The sequence below is a fragment of the Halichoeres trimaculatus genome, unplaced genomic scaffold, assembly GCF_033239565.1.
Source record: "Halichoeres trimaculatus isolate MK-OKI-2021-1 unplaced genomic scaffold, fHalTri1.1 fHalTri1_scaffold_19, whole genome shotgun sequence".
Taxonomy (NCBI): Eukaryota; Metazoa; Chordata; class Actinopteri; order Labriformes; family Labridae; genus Halichoeres; species Halichoeres trimaculatus.
The window spans coordinates 2,887,249-2,906,863 of record NW_027437197.1 but is presented as its reverse complement, the minus strand read 5'-3'; the positions used below and the strand labels follow the sequence as shown (position 1 = coordinate 2,906,863).

The 19,615-nt window shown below is 39.2% G+C and overlaps 1 protein-coding gene across 1 annotated transcript; it reads right to left on the bottom strand.

Annotated features, from left to right (window-relative positions):
• Window positions 1–224: 224 nt before the first annotated feature.
• Window positions 225–18,302, bottom strand: slc15a2 (solute carrier family 15 member 2). The gene is made up of 22 exons (XM_074694288.1): window positions 17,942–18,302; window positions 15,528–15,615; window positions 12,733–12,874; window positions 12,414–12,506; window positions 12,131–12,230; window positions 11,953–12,043; window positions 11,772–11,849; window positions 9,356–9,438; window positions 9,177–9,260; window positions 8,997–9,086; window positions 7,169–7,213; window positions 6,906–6,941; window positions 6,686–6,774; window positions 6,253–6,334; window positions 4,130–4,255; window positions 3,591–3,758; window positions 3,461–3,507; window positions 3,269–3,373; window positions 3,090–3,189; window positions 2,865–3,008; window positions 2,635–2,739; window positions 225–1,371 (listed from the first exon to the last, which is right to left on the bottom strand). Exons 1-22 carry the CDS (start codon window positions 17,948–17,950, stop codon window positions 1,153–1,155), a joined length of 2,124 nt encoding a protein of 707 aa, XP_074550389.1. The 5' UTR covers window positions 17,951–18,302; the 3' UTR covers window positions 225–1,152.
• Window positions 18,303–19,615: the final 1,313 nt, after the last annotated feature.

Sequence of the window (19,615 nt, the reverse complement as noted above, 5' to 3'; positions counted from 1 at the left end):
GTGTTTTTGTCTTATTTTAAATAAAAATTGTCTTATTATACTCAATATGAGCCACATTCAACTTATCAGTCCAGAAAATTGTCTTCTTTGAAGTTGTTTAAAGACAAAAATGAGGTCTGAATTGCTTGTGACACGTTCCATTGGCAGGTTTTTTTTAACTTGTTAAAGCATTTCAGACCTCATTTTTGTCTTTAAATAACTTGAAATCAGACATTTTTCTGGACTGGTCAGGTGAATGTGGCTCATATTAAGTCTGCAAAGACACTTTCTAATGTAAATAAGACAAAAACAATTGATAAGAGTTCAGTTTTTGCAGTGCAGCTGTCTATGGGTGCAAAGCAGGGTATGCACAGGGCCAACATGTAGAGACAGACAACCATGCATGTACACGCTTTCATCGACGGGCAATTTAGCGTTTAGTTTAGTTTCTGGACTGTGGGAGGAGGCCAGAGACAAACTCTGCACAGAAAGGCTCCAGGAACCCAGAAACCACTGCACAAGCACAGATAAAAACTACGTCTCTGTCCACAGGGGGCGCCAAAACTGAGCAGAAGTTCCTCAAAGGACCTTTACGGGAAGCAAAGGTTGGAGTGATTTAACATGCTTTATATTATTTGCCAGCAGGGGGCGACTCAGACACATGATCTCAGTTGATCTAGCCTCAGTAAACATTTCCCTTCACTGGATTCAAGTCTGCAATATAAACTAAAATCATCTCAAACAGGATGAAGCTTCACCTTCATCATCCCACATAGATCTGTGACATCCAGACTGGCCCACTAAACATCATAGAACACATAAACAGAACAATCTGACATTTTCCATCAAAGGCAGTGAAGGCTGTGATTATTTTAAGGCATTATAAAAAACACTGAGTTAATATTCACAAACATGTTTATGTATAATATTCATTAATAATAACACTATTGATCATGTTGTAGGAAATGATACGATACTAAGACTCTTAAACTCACGTTTTCAGTCTTGATCAGATAATACTTTCTTCTTTTCAGGACAGATTTGGAATATTCTGGAGTGTTAAGGAATAAAATAAGACACGTCCAATAATCACGTTCTCTTTAAAATAAAACAGTCAGTTGATTGAAAAAAGCGCTCAACTCCAGCGGAGGAGATCCAGTCTGTGTTCCAGCGTTACAGCCTGGTGCTCTTCTCTGTTTTGTTCAGCTTCATGTCGTCCGTCCTCTTCTTCAGGTCGCCGTCTTCATGCTCGTCGTTTTCCTCCTTCCCAGAGTCCTGCAGGTAGATCTTGTTCAGCTCATCAGGGTCGACGTAGGTGTAGAAGGAAGCCATGATGGAGAAGATGACGCAGACGCCCAGCAGCAGACCGGCAAAGAGCAGGAACTCGATCCACTGGGACAGCAGAAAAACAGAGGTCAGTGCGTTTATACAACATGACAAAGGGTCTGCAACCAACGGCTCTGGAGGTTTAATATTCAAGTTTGATATGTGGCAAGACATAAGCAAACAACTACAATAAAAAAAGAGTTGATCAATATCATAAATATATGTTATCAAATTTAAGTGTTCTTTCATAAATTGGGAAATTTTTGCAAATTTTGTGAATTTCCTTTTTTGCTAAATTTGCATTTTTTCTATTTTTACAATAAAAAAAAACTTTTGCATATTCCAAATTTTTTTTATCAAATTTTTTAAACAATTTTGTAAATTTCCTTTTCTTTTCCAATTTGCATTTTTTTTATTTCTGTAATTTCTTTAAATTACTTTTTCAACAATTTTTTGGAAAATTATTTTTTTCTACAAATTTTGTAAATTTTTCTTATTTTCCAACTTGCATTTTTTTTTTAATATAAAAAAAATAATAAATTTTGCATTTTCAAAGTTTTTTTACGATTAAAATTTTTCCCTGAAATATTTGCTTGTTTATTTTTGTGGGTTTTGCTATTTTTTTTATATATTTTTTTTTTAATTTTGCAATTTTCTATAAAAAAAATAAAGAAACTAATCAATCCCATGTTGAAATTCATATATTCCCCAAACTTCTTGTTTAGACAATAACTCACTTGATTTTAACTACTTTAAGTTTTCTATTTTTTTAAGTTTAAGTTTTAAAAAAAAAAATTGTTTTCTACAAGAAATTTTGAAATTTTTGCAAATTTTGTAATTTACCTTTTTTTCCACAATTTGCTTTTTTTATTTTTGCAATTTCTAAAAAAAAAAACTAACTTTTGCATTTTCCACAATTTTTTGAAAAGTCAAGTTTTTTCCTCAAATATTTGCAATTTTTTTTTTAAATACATTTTTGTGTGGTTTTGCTCATTTTTTTAATTTTTTTTTAATTTTGCAAATCAATTGGAAATTTAAAAAAAAAACAATGAATCCCATGTCCAACTTCATAAATACAGAAAACTTCTTGTTTAAACAACTATTCATTAGATTATAACTACATACAAAATTACACTTCATTGTTTTTATTGTGAAGATAAAGTAGTTTTAGCAGCTCCTGAATGACTTAAATCCAGGTGATCTGAGGAAAAAAGGCTCCTATGAAAGTAAAGGTTGCAGACCCCTGATCAAGACAAATACGACAAACATGAAAGGTAAAAGAGTGAGTTTTAAGCTTTCTTTTGTTTTTAATGGTTTGTACAGTCGTACCTGCTCCAGTCCAGCCCCCTCCGCCACAATCAGCACGATCACGTTCCCGAAAGCGACAGTGAGCAGCCAGCCGGCCTGCAGGACGGACTTCATGTTGGTGGGAGCCTGAAGGGAAAGGATGCACAGGATTATTTCACACTTCTATGAGGTCAGATATTTATTTTGAACAACTTTAACATGAAGCAGAAAACAAAGCAGCTCTCTGTTAGTACGAGCGTATCCTGACCGACCTGTGAGTATGAGAACTCCAGGCCCGTGATGGAAAACATGACCTCTCCCATCGTGATGAGGACGTACTGTGGGATCTGCCAGGCTATGTGCACATTGTTCGCTTTCACATCCTCCATCTTGTGAGGATTAATTTTTCCTGCATCCTAAAAAGAAAGAGAACAGAGTGAGGGCGCTGGCGTGCTTCTTATCAGGTGAAAGGATCATGATATTCACCGCGTCCTGACCTCCATGAGGATGACTGTGTAGGACGCTCCGAAGTCCAGGAGGCCGAGGTTGAGACTGGGGCAGGGCTTTGACGGGATGCTGCAGGGGACAGCGAGGTATCTGCAGGAGAGAGGACGAAGAGTTTTATCTCTGCCGTGAAATGATGTGAAGGATCTTGTTCACAGGGACGTTAACTCACTCTCCCCGCTCAACGGTCTGGTTTGGAGACATGACACCAGGAGCCACCACAAAATCCACGTCTCCAACAGCTATTCTGATCTGATCTGGTCCTTTATTGAGAAACCTGAAAATTAAAACAAAACCTGACTTTAATTTAAGGCTTTGTGAGCCTAAATAAACTGAATAACCTCTAAGATTGAACAGGTTTCACCTCAGATAGGGATTCCCATCTTGAGTTTTCATGATGTTATCTTCAACCTGGATGGAAAGGAAAAGAAAAGATCAGAAACAGTTTGTACGCTTGTATTTGACCTGATCTGAAACCACGCAGGGTCACTCACAAGTTGACACTGAATGCCGGTGATCGGCTCCGAGTCGACGATCAGGCTGTAGGCTTTCTCCTCCTCGAAAAACTCAGAGCACTGGGAGGTTTCTCCAAAGAGGGTGACCTGAATCTCCAGGGTCTTGTTGTTGGCACCGAGAGGAACCGTTTCATATTTAGGAGGATCCTGACACAGGAGGAGAGAGCAGGACTTTAACGTTCAGTTTCAGAAACGTCACAAAGCTCAGAGAGTTGAGTCTCTGTTGAGTTTATCTTCACATGTTCAAGTTTTTTCACAACAAAAACAAGATTGGACGCTTCTTTAAATCTAAAAGGAAACCGCAGAAAGAGACTGAACTGGTTTAAAGTCTTCAGGGCTTCATGAAGACAAACAGCTCTGACAGTAAACACACACACACACACCTTCGAGCTTTTGAGCAGCTGATAAAACCTGCAGAGACAGGACTCTGAAAGAATAAGTCTCTGACAGTTTTTAGCTGCAGTGCCTGCTCACCTGGAGACGTTTTAACCCTTTACTCTCCTCCTGCTGCTGCTTACCTGCAGGTGAGGGATGGGTGCTGAGAACAGGTTGTTTGAGCCCATTTTCACACTGATGTCACCTCCGGCCAGGTTATACACCTGCAGGAGACAATTGCCGGCTGGAGCAGGATTCACCACAGTTTTCTAAACAGAGGGAGACAAGTTCAACACCACACTGAAGAAAAACAGACAACACAAGGCTGTTTTTTGTACTTTTTATGGCCCATTTGTTGCTATTGACACCAAACCAGTTGTGTTTGCAGCGGCTGGGACAATATGCTATTCTCACGATTTGATTCAATTACGATTTTTTGGATTTAAATCACGATTCGTCAATATTTTCAATTTTAAGTTTGCTATGACTCATCCATTTCGCCCTTTGCTGGAGAAAAGTGGATTTTTTTTCCCTATCTAATTTGTAAATAAAGGCTAAAGAATTTGAATTTGAAGAATAAAAGCTTTTTTGACAAAGAATCTGGATTTTGATATCATCAAACAAAAATCCTGATATATCGTATTTCAAGTTTTTTCTCCCACCCCTACTGTTTTTACTGTGTGTGTCTGGAGATCCTACGTGTAACCATGGTTAAATCATTTGCACACAAGATTTCAGCTGTCAGCAGCCTGTAGCATGTTGATGCTAACCGGTGCTAGGACCAATGTTCCCTGTGAAGAGAAGGATCAGGGACAACATGTTGGTGCAGTGGTATGAGCTACCCTGTTTTTCCATCAATCATAATGGAGTGATTTTACACTTTACTCTACATTTTGTTACACTTTTGTTTTTTTGTTGGTGTGACTCTAAAATTTCCCCTTGGGGATAAATAACCTACATCGTATTCTATTTCTATTCTATTTTATTCTATCTGCATCTTTTGAGAAACTAAAAGCAAAAGAACTGCACCAAAATTAATTCGCAGCTTTGCACACAAGCTCTTAGTGTAGCTGTCGCCATCAGAGTATTATTAGTTGCCATTTTACCATCATTTGATAAGATTTCTTTTTATAAAACCCTTTATGCAAGCTCTAAAGGAAAGTTAGCTTGTTAATTCAGGGCTCAGGCTTCGAACAAACACCTTTTGTTGGCCCGTTCGTTGCTTTTTTCTTCATCAACTTCTTCATCTTCCGGACAAAATTTTGGTTTGCTACTCCTCCTAGGGCTTTTGAGAAACCCCCACAAATTATACATCAAAGTGTGTGGTTTGGCCGGGAATGGTGTGCTATGACTTTTTTTGCTATTACACCAATCTTTGGCTGACTGATTCCCCAAGAACTGCGAAAAATGTCTCATAAGGAATGAGTGAGAATCTAGGACTATCCCCCCCAAATTTCCACTAGCTTTGAGATGCTAAGACGTCAGCATACTTCCACTTAGAGACTCCATTTTTGCTTTGTTCACAAATCTTTCGGTTGTTTAGGTTTGACCTCACTTGTAAATACCTTCAACAGTTTTTGAGATTTCACTGTTCAAGCAACTGTCTCATGACATGTCGGTGTATATTTGTGACATTTTGTTTTGGGGCTAGAATAGTGAAGATATAAAAGTGTGCCGATGAAGCACGCTTGACTGTGCATGAGGTCATTTTCACACCTGCTGAATCAGAATTAAGAAATGTTTAGCTGTGTTTTCTGTGGAAATTGTGTAGTTTAGTAGATGTTGTTCCAAATTTTATTTTGTTTTGTTTGTTAAAGTGTCGATAAAGTTGTGTTGAAAGTTGTCACGTCTTTGACCGAGAAGCTGAGCTACTGGCAGCAGCTCAGTCTGTGGACAGAGAGATGGAGGGTCGTGGAAGGAGCCTTTTTCCCGTCCTTTTTGTTTCTAACTGTTGGTCAGTAGGCGAACACGGTGAACATCATCTTATGTCAGTTTTTACTGAGTCCTCATGTCGCTATTTCTGTGGAGATTAAAGATTTGTGGACATCAGTACGAGTCATGAACTTTTACTGACTGGCAGTTACTGACTGAATGGCAGCTCCAACATGCTGCAGTATGAAGTAATATTAGAGGAGAAATTTAGAGTTTTGAGCAAGTTTTCCTGTCATTTCATGGATAAAAATGTGTTTTAAGACTTCAGGAACTCCTCTGCATGTTTTCGAACAGCTAATGTATGAAACATGTTTGGATTTCTCTTAATACGTACCACAACGTTCACTTCCACCAGTGTGGCCGATACGAAAGCCAACGCCGCAAAAATCATCCCTGTGGCCATTTTCCTCAGAGGCCTGAAAGCAGAAAGAATCAACACTTTAATAAACCTCTTATCGCCCACTGATTGGTCTGTTTACAGTTTTTATAGATCTGAGAAGTCATTTCCACATCAGCATCCTCGCTGATAAGAGCGGGCCCACCCTTGTTGTTGCGTAACGCCATCTGTGCCGGCGTCTTTTACAACCTGCAGTCATCGCTCCATTAAAATCACAAATTACTGCAGATCTCCGTGAATCTGTGCGTGTGAATCCACCTGATACGGCTCCAGGAGGAGCTTTTATGTGAGGTCACGTGGCTCATTTTCAGCTTTAAGAGGCTGGGATGTTTGCAGTAAACATGTCCCACTGGTGGCGGCGGCTACTCACGAGACTTTGATTCTGCAGAAGCCAACGAGCGGGTAGATGATGAGGTCAAAGATGGGCACGAAGACCAGGATCAGCAGAGCGTTCAGCATCTAGAGGAGAAGGAGGGGAAGGCGTCCTGTAAATGAGTCTATAAACTCCGTCTGAGACTCATCACATCGTAAAAACTGGATTATAAAGAAGAAAAGAGGCAGATGACGGGATGATGAGGAGATGATCGTACCTGCATCTGGTCGGGCTTGACGCTGAAGGAATCCCCCTGAAACACAACGAGGTGATTTCAGCTTCACAGGATTTAAAGTTTAACTTTTAAAGAGATAACAGGAGCACAATAAAAATGTGTAAAGATGATGAGTGCGGGATTCAGAGCGGCCATAAACGAAGAATAAAACGATGAAGGTGGTTTGTTTTATAAGAATAACAAAACCCAGCCAGTGATATCAGAGAGCATAAAAGATGTTATCACTGTATTCAAAAAAGTCTTACGAAAGCCATGTTCATCCTCGTGGCCTGAAGAGTCCAGCGGGAACCCTGAAACGTGGAAAAACAGGTTCAGACTGAGGTGTTTTATTCATGTGTAGCTGTCGAACAGGAAGTCAGGAGGAAACTAAGAAACGCTGCGTTGAGCATCGCCACACATTGTACAATGGAGCTACAGTGGGGAAAATAAGTATTGAACGCATCAACTTTTTTCTCATCACATTTATTTCCAAAGCTGCAATTGAAACAAAATTTCTGCCAGACATTGGTATGAACTCAAATAATCCACACATGAAAAGAAATCACAACGTTCAGGTCCATAAATAATGATTATGGTGAATTAAGTACGATAACACAGGAAAAAAGTATTGAACACACTAACTGAGACTCATCTAATACTTAGTGGAGAAGCCTTTGTTTGCAATGACAGCTTCCAGAAGCTTCTTGTATGTTTGAACTAATGGCCCACACTGCTCAGGTGTGATTTTGGCCCATTCCTCTGCACAGATTGTCTTTAAATCTGGAATATTCTTTGGTGCCCTCTGGTGAACCCTTTTCTTTAGTTTTTTCCACAAATGTTCAGTTGGATTGAAGTCAGGTGATTGACTAGGCCATTCTAACAGATTGATTTTCTTTTCTTGAAACCATTTGAGAGTCAACTTTGCCGTGTGCTTTGGATGGTTGTCCTGCTGGAAGGTCCAGCCACGTCTCATCTTCATCATCCTGGTGGATGGCAGCAGATTCAGATCAAGAATTTCCCCATACATGGCTCCATTCATTGCTCCGTCAGTTATATGAAGTTTGCCAACACCATGAGATGAGAAACAACCCCATGCCATGATGCTTCCACCTCCAAACTTCACTGTTGGTGTAGTGTTTTTTGGCTGATGTGCAGAGCCATTTCTCCTCCAAACATGGTCTGTAGTATGATTCTGTAGTATGAGTTCAGTTTTGGTCTCATCTGACCAGACAACATTCTCCCAGTATTCTACAGGCTTGTAAAGATGCTGTTTAGCAAACTTTAAACCAGCTTCAACATGCCTTTTCTTGAGGAATGGAGTCTTGCGGGCTGAGCGTCCACAGAGGCCATGGCGGTGGAGTGCATTGCCTATTGTTTTCTCTGTAACAATTGTACCTGTTGCCTCCAAGTCTTTCTGGAGCACTTTCAGGGTGGTCCTTGGCTGGTTGAGTCCTCTTCTGACTATCTTTCTGACTCCCTGGTCAGAAATCTTCAAGGAGCTCCTGTGCGTGGCCTGTTGATGGTAAGGTGGTGCTTCTTCCACTTGTGAATAATGGCCCCAACGGTGCTGACTGGAATATTCAGGTGCTTTGATATAAGTCTGTAACCAGTTCCATTCTGATGCTGAGCAACAATCAGGTTGTGAATGTCTTCAGAGAGCTCTTTGCCTTTACCCATCATGAGGTGTGTGGTATTTAACTGCTTGGTGAAAAAACCACCTTTTTTATAGGACCATCAATTTGCTCTAGCCCAGCTGATGTTGGTTTGCACTAATTGGAAGTTCAAGTAATAATTACTTACAGATTTCAGGTGGTATGGTGCATTTCCTTGCCAAAGTATACAGCCCTTCCATGGTGTGTTCAATACTTTTTTCCTGTGTTATCGTACTTAATTCACCATAATCATTATTTATGGACCTGAACGTTGTGATTTCTTTTCATGTGTGGATTATTTGAGTTAATACCAATGTCTGGTAGAAATTTCATTTGAATTGCAGCTTTAGAAATAGTTGAGAAAAAAGTTGATGTGTTCAATCCTTATTTTCCCCACTGTACGTCTCAGGATTTTACTCAATCTCCGTACACCTGCCCGTACCTGCTGATCAAACAGAGCCCAGAACATGGGGAGAGGGATGAAGAGCACCAAAACCCGCAGCACCATCTTAATCTCCTGGATCAGACGTTTCTGTCGACACACACAGATTATTAATGACCTGAAACCTGTGACGAAAAACTCCACCACGAATCACTCGAGTAAGAGGAAGAAGGAAGTTACCGAGTACTTCTCCTCGGCCCAGTCCAGCCAGTGTTTCCTCGGAGGCTCATGTCTCGATCTCCTGGAGCGTCTGTTTAAGGCAAACTGTGATCCCACAAAAACAGGAGCAGAGGTGGTGTTTTTGATTTCACGCCTTTAATCCGGTAAATTAATCAGAAAGGTTTTGAGGAATGACTCACCCCGATGCATCTGCAGACCTCCAGCAGCACGTTCCCCTGAGGAGGCGTCCTCTTGTACAGACCGCTGCCAGCAATGAAGACAACTGCACGAGACGGATGGAGCAAGAGGTTTATGGTGAAAATCAGGGGAGTGCATCTTTTAAATGTTAACTTCAGCATTTGAATCACACACGAGCAGAAAGCTGATATCAAAACTATGTTTGCTTGGAAGATCTAAAAGAAAACGACACCATGCATCCAGAAGAGTATGGAGACCGTTGTGAGATCTACGCTTCCATTTTAAATTGAACTATTTTATCTTGGAAAAATCACAGCAGAAATTACAGATTTTGTGAAGAAATATATGTTTAGGGTAATGTTAATATCAAGCAAAAAAGCCAAAACTCGAAAATGGTTTCCGAAAAAGATACCTAATGTTAAGGAGTAGGTTGAAATGATGCAAAGAATTTATACCATTGATTTTTAATTTAATTTATTTTTTAAAAAATTGGTCTATGGTTATATATATATATATATATATATATATATATATATATATATAAGTTTTCTGATTTATGATTCTGAATTCTGAATTCTTTTTTAACTATTTTTGTATTTTTATTTTTAAAATAATCACTATTTTTTTTACTACTTTTATTATTTTCTTTTCACTTATGTATTTGTACCTATTATTTTTCCCTTGGGCCGTCTTTAAATTTTTTTTAGATTTTTACCAAAATTATATTTAGCTGAAAGTCTCTAAAATTGACAATGGAAAAAATATATATATTATTATTTATTATTATGATTATTATTATTAATTAATATTATTATTATAAATATATTATTATTTATTATTATCTATTTTTGTTTTATTTCCTTTTATTTTATTTTTTTTCCTTTTTTTGTATCTAATCAATGTTATGACTGTTTAAAATGAATGAACAGATAAAGAGAAAAAAAAGGAAAAATTGTATCTAAGATGTATGGAATAAGTGATATATTGATACAGTATTTCAATAAAAAGAGTATTTAAAAAAAAGGGGAAAAAAAAGAAAAACAGGGGTGTGCATAGACTTTTTGAAGAGAAGGGGCAAAAAGGAAAGAAAAGGCCCCCGCAGCACCTTCTCACCACTGACATTCTACTTGTTTTCAAATTGGGTTCACATTTCTGCCTCAGAAGAGGGCACTTTATTGTTTTTTAACCAGCCAACACTTCAGCACTTTTTAATTCCAAAGAGGCCACATTAGGGCATGTTTTGCTTCCCCAGAAATCACTGTAGTGTGTGTTTTTGCAGCCCAAGAGAGCACTTCAGGGTGTTTGCCTCCGGTGAGGGCTCTTTAGCACATGTTTTTTCAATTTAAATTTCAATTTTTTTATTCGGAAAGGGTCATTGTACATTAATCAATATTTAAACAGATGTAAATGAAGACCAAAGTTAGCCAAAATGGCTATTTTTTTATTGGAAGTCCCTTTGCCAGGTGTTAATTGGCAACATAGAGCAGAGTTACACATTTTTAAAAAAGAAATAATAGTAATATTAATAAGAGTGTTGGAATAAATATAATGATAACACTTCAGTGCAGATTTGCCTCCAATGAGGGTATCCTGGCATGTGTTTTTAAAAACTGGGCCCCCCTTTTCCCCCCTCTGTGCACACCACTGCACTGTGGAAAGTAGAGTAAGCTTTTTGCAAACATCAGAAATAAGTGTTTCTATCCTCGGCATCGAAGGGTTTGTTGCTGTAAACACACAGAGCTCAGTCTAACAGGTCGGACATTAAAGCCCTGGCTTTGCCTCACACTAACTGTGATCTGCTCATGACCCCTGAGTAATAAAATCACAGTTTGTTTTCACGGCGTGCGCTCAGCAGAGCATGAATCCCGTAAGGATCAACAGGGACAACGGACTGTCAGGTCTTATGTGGACGGGCCTTGATCAAGATGAAGCTCCGCCTGCTGGAAGCTCGACTTAATACAAACAGACGCTTTGGCGTGCAGGCCACAGCTGGAGCCGAGGTTAGGTGAGATTAATCAGGACTACGGTAGTTACAAATACATTTAATGTGAAGTCACGGTCATGTCGACCTTAAGGATAAACTCCTCCATGTTTCAGAGTCAAGCTCTTATCAGGGAGCCAGAAATCAAAACCAGACACCAGCTTTAACTCCCTGTTTCTGAGCTCTGCACCCTTTCAAAATAAAAGTACTATAAAGGATTGAAAGGGGACAAACGTCGAGCTAAAGCTAATCTTCATGATGTGGAGGGAAACACTTGAAGGATCCAAAATCCCGTCATCTGAACGTCTTTCGTCAGCACTTCTGTAGCTTTCTGATCTTAATCTCTTCAGTTTATGGTTGAAGGATCAACAACACCCATCTATCGTGTGATAAAGCCCAGGATATCAGACCCAAACAGATTGACCGTTTCTGCTCACCTGTAGCCACGATCATCAGAATCGCAGGAACCCCGAAGGCCAGAGCGTAGCAGTCGTTACCGAAACACTTCACATCGCCTGCAGGAAGATCTCACTTTAATGGCATCAATGTTGGAGCGAGGTCACACTGTGTTGACAGCGTGTGTGTACAGTGTTAAAGATTAAACCTGTGGATGCTCACCTCTCAGCATGGGAGTGATGATGGTGGACAGGAGGCTCCCAGCGTTTATGGACATGTAGAAGATGGAGAAGAACTTCTGCCGTTCGGTGACCTGGGAATGATCGACAACAGAAACAGAAATCACCGTCATCAGAGCTCAGTTTCATCTTTTATTGTTTTAGAAGTAGAAGTGACCTACGCTCTCCTCATCAAACTGGTCTCCACCAAACGCGGCCACGCAGGGTTTGATCCCTCCGGTACCGAGAGCGATGAGAATGAGCCCGGTCATGGACAGACCGCTGAAACAGACGCATGTTTGCTTTAGAGCCGTGATACTGAAAATAAAAGCCTCATATTCCTGTTTTCATGAGTCAAACTGCTGTAAAGGAAGTGATTTCTGTAACTGTTAGGTAATCCTGTGAGTTTCTGCTAAACTGTGACTCTGCTCCTCCTGAACCATGAATCAGCTCGTGGTGACTTACATGTGCACGTCCGTGCTTCCCACAGTGGGAATGGCGCCCACCGACTTCACCACATGGCCGATCACGTACACAATGGACAAGTAGATGATGGTCCTGTGAGAGCAGACTGTGATTATGGAGAGGAAGAGCTGCAATTTGATTTACAGATAGATCTGTTAGAGGGAGCCAGGCCGCAGTGACTCATCTCTCTCTGCGTGTTTGGAGGAAGATCCTAACTTTAACGTCAGGTCTGGGATTATCTGGGACGCTCTGAAAAGGTACATTTGAGTTTTTAAAGCTCAGGTGCCAGTGATGATGTTATCCAGGGAGGAGGACTCACTTGAACTTCCCCAGCCAGGAGTCAGCGATGACGGCTCCCAGGATGGGTGTGAAGTAGCAGAGGCTGCTGAAGGCATGGTAGATGGCTGTGGACAGGTCTTTGTCCCAGTGTAGGTAGGTGAGGAAGTACAGGGTCAGCACCGCTGTTCACAGAGACACAGGTTTATGTTGGGGGCCAGGTTAGATACTTAGGCTTTTTTATCCAGCTTCTTTTAAGACGCCTTTTGATGGGGCTGAAACGCCTTCAAGAAATCTACCAAGTCCATTTTCCTTCACTGGATCTAGCTCTGATTAACCAGGACCTGGAGGACTGAGGACCATCACAGAGAATAAAAACCATGAACCCAGACAGAAAAGTCATTCTGTCAATGATACAAGAGGTGATACTGCACATGGCACATAACAAATGAAAAATGCTCAACATAGAAGAAAGAGATTTTACACCTCATAATGAATCAGTGGTGTTCATGGCCCCAATTTAAAAAAAAATAAACCCTCAAGAAGCCCTAAAGGGATCCCAAATGTGCAATATAGTGCCCTCTTGAGTCAAAACTTGCGCTAAAGTGTCCTCTTAAGGGCAAAAACATGCAAATAGTTCTCTTTTGGGGGCCTAAATGTGCACTAAACTGCCCTCTTAGGGCAAAGCTTTTGCAAGAGTACCATCTTGCAAGCCTAAACATGCGCTCAAGTGCCTTCTTGGGAGCCTAAATGTGCGCTTAAGTACCCTCTTGGGTCAAAGCCCACACTAGAGTGCCCTGTTGGGAGCTAAAACACACTAAAGGGCCCTCTCAGAGCCTAAATATGCACTAAAGTGTCTACTTGAGTTAGAGCTTGCGCTAGAGTGCCTTCTTGGGAGCAAAAATATGTGCTTAAGTGCTCTCTAGAGTCAAAGTTTGCACTAGTGCTGTCACCATAACATTTGCTAAAGTGCCCTTTTAAGCTACAGCTTGCGCTAAAGTGCCTTCTTGGGAGCCAAAACATACTAACGTACCCTCTTAAGTCAAAACTTGTGCTAAAGTGCCCTCTTAAGAGCAAAATCAGAGTTCCCTCTTGGGGGCCTAAACATGCTAAGCTGCCCTCTTGGGTCAAAGCTCACGCTAGAGTGCCGTCTTGGTAGCCAAAACACACTAAGATGACTTCTTGGGAGCCTAGTTGTGCACTTAAGTACCCTCTTGAGGCAAATCTAGCACAAGTGCCCTCTTGGGAACCAAATAATGCGCAAAAGTGTCCACCTGAGTCAAAGCTCTCACTAGAGTGTCCTGTTGGGAGCTTAAGCACGCTATAGTGCCCTCTTATAGCCTAAACATGTGCTAAAGTGTCTACTTGAGTTAGAGCTTGCACTAAAGTGCCTTCTTGGGAGCCAAAATGTGTGCTTAAGTGCTCTCTTGAGTCAAAGTTTGCACTAATGCTGTCACCATAGCATTTGTTAAAGTGCCCTATTAAGCTACAGCTTGCACTAGAGTGCCCTGTTAGAAGCTAAAACATGCTAAAGTGCCCTCTTAAGTTAAAGCTTGCGCTAAAGTGCCTTCTTTGGGGAAAAAAAACACTAAAATGTCTTCTTAAGTCAAAACTTGAGCTAAAGTGCCCTCTTAAGGGCAAAAACAAAGTTCTCTCTTGGGGGCCTAAACATGCTAAGCTGTCCTCTTGAGTCAACGCTCACGCTAGAGTGCCCCTTTTGGGAGCAAAACCATGCTCTAAAGTGCCATTTTGGGTCAAAGCTATTGCTAGAGTGTCATCATGGAAACCTAAACATGTGCTACAGTGCCCTTTTTAGCTAAAGCTTGCGCTAGAGTGCCCTGTTGGGAGCTAAAACATGCTAAAGTTTTCACATGCTTCGACAGATTAGACCATAAATGTGTTAAAACAAAGGAGTAGGACTAGAAAAGTTTTCTGACTTCATCCTACGCCCTTTCGAATAAGGTATAATGACCTGTGTTATTAGAGTTGTCTCTAAAACTGTTTTGTTTTTATGTTTAAACACATCGTACATTCTATTTATCTCTGTTTTGATTTGTTTTGTCTTTAACCTGTTCAAGTAAACAAATAAATGAAACGAAATAAATGAATAAAGTGCCCTCTTGGGAGCCAAATTGTGTGCTCAAGTGCCCATTTGAGTCAAAGCTAGCGCTAAAGTGCCATCTTGGGAGCTAACACACAGGCTGAAGTGCACCTCTGGTTGGAAAAACACCAAACTGCCGTCTTTAGTGCCAGAAATTTGGGCTAAGGTGTCTTCTAAAAACATGTGGACAAGAACGCGCTTTATATGCCTTTTTTCTTCTGCCCCTGCCCGTCAAGAAGTCCGTGCACGCCACTGTGCTGAATGGATCCAAAAAAAGCATCACTCATGATTGTAAAACTTTAATTATGTATGATTTGAAAATTGTATTTGCACGTTATATAAATAGAATTATTGTGCAACACATGAAAAGTTTTATTTCACATGCTCTGATAAGGATTACTGATTGACTCTGCCATGACAGGGCGAGCAGGACGTGACACATGTGACTGAGTAACATAAAAAAGGATCTGAATGTCACGGTGAGACAAACTGACAGAGAATCGCTGAGGTCATGAGGGAGGAAACCGAGCCTCCAGCCTTATCTGTCCTTTAAAGCCTCCGTGTTCCCTCTCCTGCTCCCTCTGTTAAACCTTTTACGAGCATCACCGCCTCCTGCTGCGTCAGCTCCTTCTCTCTGTTGCATTCAAAGACCCTAACATCGTCTCTGTAAACATGCAGTCCTGGTTTTCTGGTCCATTAGAGCTGCCATGTGCTGCCCAGACGGGCTGTGTGCATACCTTTCATGCCATAGTAGGAGAAGCGTTCGCAGAACTCGTTGACCACGATGAAGCAGATGCTGGTCGGGTAATTGGTCCCACATAGTTTCTAAAAGAGGAAAGTTTGTGTTCAGTGGCTTTTCACTGGTTTCTAAACAAAAACACTTGAACTCAGCTCTTCAGGAAAACACGTCAAAGCTGATAAATCACTTTTTAATCAAAGCATCGATTATTTAATCTGACACAGGGAGCGTAGCCTCTGTTAGCTCAGAGCTAATGAGTCACTTCAGTTAATCATTGTGCAGAAATAAGACACACTCCTGGTATCATCATCCTCAGCTGAATGTTGACCACTGTCCAGTTTAGTCACAGGATTAGAAACGGTTTATATTTAGAGGAAAGATGAGCAGCTCTTATGTTTCAGATTGATTCAAAGATCAGTAAAAAAAAAAACACAAGTCTGTGTGATCTTTAGACAGTCTCTGTGCTCGGGGTGATATCACTCAATCCCAGAATTTCAAAGTTCCTATTTTCTGACTAAACTGTATCAGTTATAAATCAATCACTATGAGTGGTATGACATATGAAATCTATGTTTTAGAAAGAATAACTTTTTGGGCTCCAGGACGATACATTTGAGCAAATTTGGAAGAAATAGAAAAGTAACATACTTCCCCGAAATGCTCAACTATTGTTTTAAAAAAAAGAAACAAATACATTTTTGGTATTTTTGCAAAATAACACAACATGATAACACATTATAATTGTATAATTGTATATTTGTGGAATTATGATCCTAAATAAATATGTATCTATATTTAAAAGGAATAATTTATAATAATAATACTAAAATAAAACAAAACAATAAAATAAGACAATAAAATAAAGATAGAAATAAATAAAATTAGATAAAACTAGAAGGTGCCCCTTAGGGCCCTGATAAATAAATCACTGTAGCCCAAAAAGTAAATAAAGAAACATATTTTTTTTTAATGTAAAAAAAAAAAATTATAATAATAAAATAGGAAAAAAAAAACAAAAAAAAAAACAATTAAATAAAGATAAAATAAATAAATAAATACATAAATAAATAAATAAAATTTGTTAAAACTAGAAGGTGCCCCTTAGGACTCTGGTAAATATATCACTCTAGCCCAAATAGTAAATAAAGAAAAAAAAAATTTCAAATGCAAAAAAAAAAAAAAATATATAATAATTAAATAGGAAAAAAATAAACAAAACAATAAAATAAAGATCAAATAAATAATTTAATAAAATTAGATAAAACTAGAAGGTGCCCCTTAGGACCCTGGTAAATAAATCACTCTAGCCCAAATAGTAAATAAAGAAAAATATAAAATTCTTAAATAATAATAATTATAATACTAAAATAAAAATTAAATAAATAATAAATAAAATAAAACAATCAAATAAATTTTTTTAAAATATTACAAATAAATGAATTAAATAAAACTAAAAGTTGCCCTTTAGGACCCTAATAAATAAATCACACTAGCCCAAATAGTAATACATTGACAATCTGGTAAAGTGCTTTAAAAGGTGCAAATTACTGCAAATAGAAAAATAAATAAAAAAATCAGCCCTTTGCATAAATTTAGAGCTTGAACTTGCTGACAAAAATATCCTGAAGGTTTTTTATTCCTCAGTAAACTCTGCTTTTATTTTGAAAAGTTACGGACTCTATCTGCAACTTTCACATCTTTCCAGTTTCAGTCTTTGGTCAGATTTTAAAAAAAATGTGAAGACAATTTAAAATAAAAACAACTTAGGTAGATTTTAGGTAGACTTTATATATGAATACACTTAGGACTGACAGTGTCACACCCTGCACAGATCATGTCATATGACTCCACAAAGAATCTGGTTCTTCTCTGTTTGTATTCACACAGTGTAAACATGCTTATAGGGTAAAAGGAGGACAACAAGCTCGACCACACATCTTTAAAATAATATTTACAGAAGCTCCCAGCAGACCTGAACTCTCTGAGGAGTGGCTGATGAGCTCAGTGATACTCATGGAGCAGATGTTTGAAAAGCTGGAGTAAGAATCAGGCCAGGAGCAGTCCTCTGGATGATAAATGAGCCTGATTGTTTCCAAATTTGGTGTCATCGCCCTTTATTTGTTCACTGTGGAGACTCCAGTTTGTGACTGCTCTGATGCCTGTTGCATCATCTCTGGTCTTTGGGGTTAAGGGGGGACCAGTTCCAGGCTGGCACACCGGGACACGTCCACAGATGGATCCGTGGATCGCGTTTCGCTGCACAGCTCGGACATTCTGATCTTTACGCGCACGTCTGTCACAAACAGCATCGTCAAACTTTCCACGATGGATTCCCTGAAATCTTTCAGTCAAACTGCAGTAACTTCACAAACAAAGCTCAGTCTGGCTCCACGGAGCACGGCTCGTACTCACCTTCGTCATGTTGTTTCTCTGTGAAGTTTTGATGTTTACAGACGCATCGAGAGCTCCTGTTCCCAATCCAAGCCCGTCCCACTCTGCTCCGCTCTGTGGCTGCACGACCACAAAACCTCCAGCATTTACCAACTTAAAGCTGAGCCAGAGTTAATGTTTCACCTCTTGTTAAATCAGGAACTACAGCTCGCTGCGTGAATTATTCCCAAACAGGCCTTCGTGGATGTTTCCGTCGCTCTGAAGTGAGACTGAGCCCACGGTCCGGGGCGCAGGAGGTCCGTTAGCTGGAGTGGAGTGGAGTGGTGTGGAGTGGTGTGGAGATCTGCAGCTCTCTGGTTGGACAATAGTCTCATTGTGAAACTCTCAGGCTCCACTTTGACTCCAGACTGTGGGATGGGGGGTCCGAGCAAGTCCTGATGCTTTTTAAAATTCAGTTAATGTCACTGAGAGCGTCATGATTTCCACTTTATTCAGCATTCACACGCTAGATTTGACTTTATCAAAGAAAAAATAACTTGTTTATTTTACTTTTTATTTTTTTCTAGTCAAAACTTAAATAGAAATGACATAAATGTAAAATATATCTAATAAAAAAAATTCCCAGAATTCAGAAATTAATTTATCAGCCCTGTTTCAGAAGCTTTAGTGTGCAGCAGCTTTTTCACCCCTTTCAATTTAAACTTCCGGTTTGAAGAAAAACTACAGAAATCTGGTAAAATACTCCAGTTAATGTGCTTTTATTTTTGTGAGTGTAAGTGTGTAAAGAGGAGAAAAGTAAAGCACCAGGGATCCACTAGGGGGCGACAAACAGCATGTACCAGGCCAGATTCTCAGAAAGCATAAAAAGTGCCTCTTTTGATAATTTCTAAAACATATCAACATTTTATTCAAAATAAATAAATAAATAAATACATTTAAAAAACACTTTATAACTTTATGAATTCTCAAACACAGGTCAGAATTCATCAGATAAATCCTCGAAATTTAAAAAAAAAAATCCTCATTGTAATTTATCTTAAATTAAAATAATAAAATAAAAGTTTAATTTTTTTCCAAAACTTGTGTAAGAGAATTTTCATATTTATATTTTATATTTAAATTTATATCAAGATTGCAAATTTATTTTAAAGAATATATAAATGAAATAAAAATCAACTTTAAAAAGAAAACTATAAAAATGAGAAAATGTAAAAATGCATCCAAAGTGAAATATCAAAGCACCAGAGCTGAAAGTGTAAACATCTCCACCCAGACTGGATTCACCTGTAACATCACCTTTACTGAGTTTACCTGTTTAAATATTTAAGTGTTGATAGAAAGAGCTTCTTCATGTAAAAAACTGATCCATAACAAAAGTTTTATGTCAACTTAATCTCTCCATGTGGTCATTAAAAGTCACATTTCGGATCCTAAAACTGCAGACATGAACTCTGTCCCTCAGGCTGTTTTCATCAAACACGAGTCATTCAAACATCCTGACATGTGAAAGACATTAGACGTCACATGATGGACAAATTTAATGTGGTTAAAATCTGGCGCCTGCTTAGGGTCAGAGGTCACAGAGGGCATCCCACTGGACAGATACACAAAGGTGTTTGTGTCTCAGAGCAGAAGCTGCCTACATCACGGCTTTGAAATGAAAATAAAAAAAACGGGTAAGATCACTTCTGCACA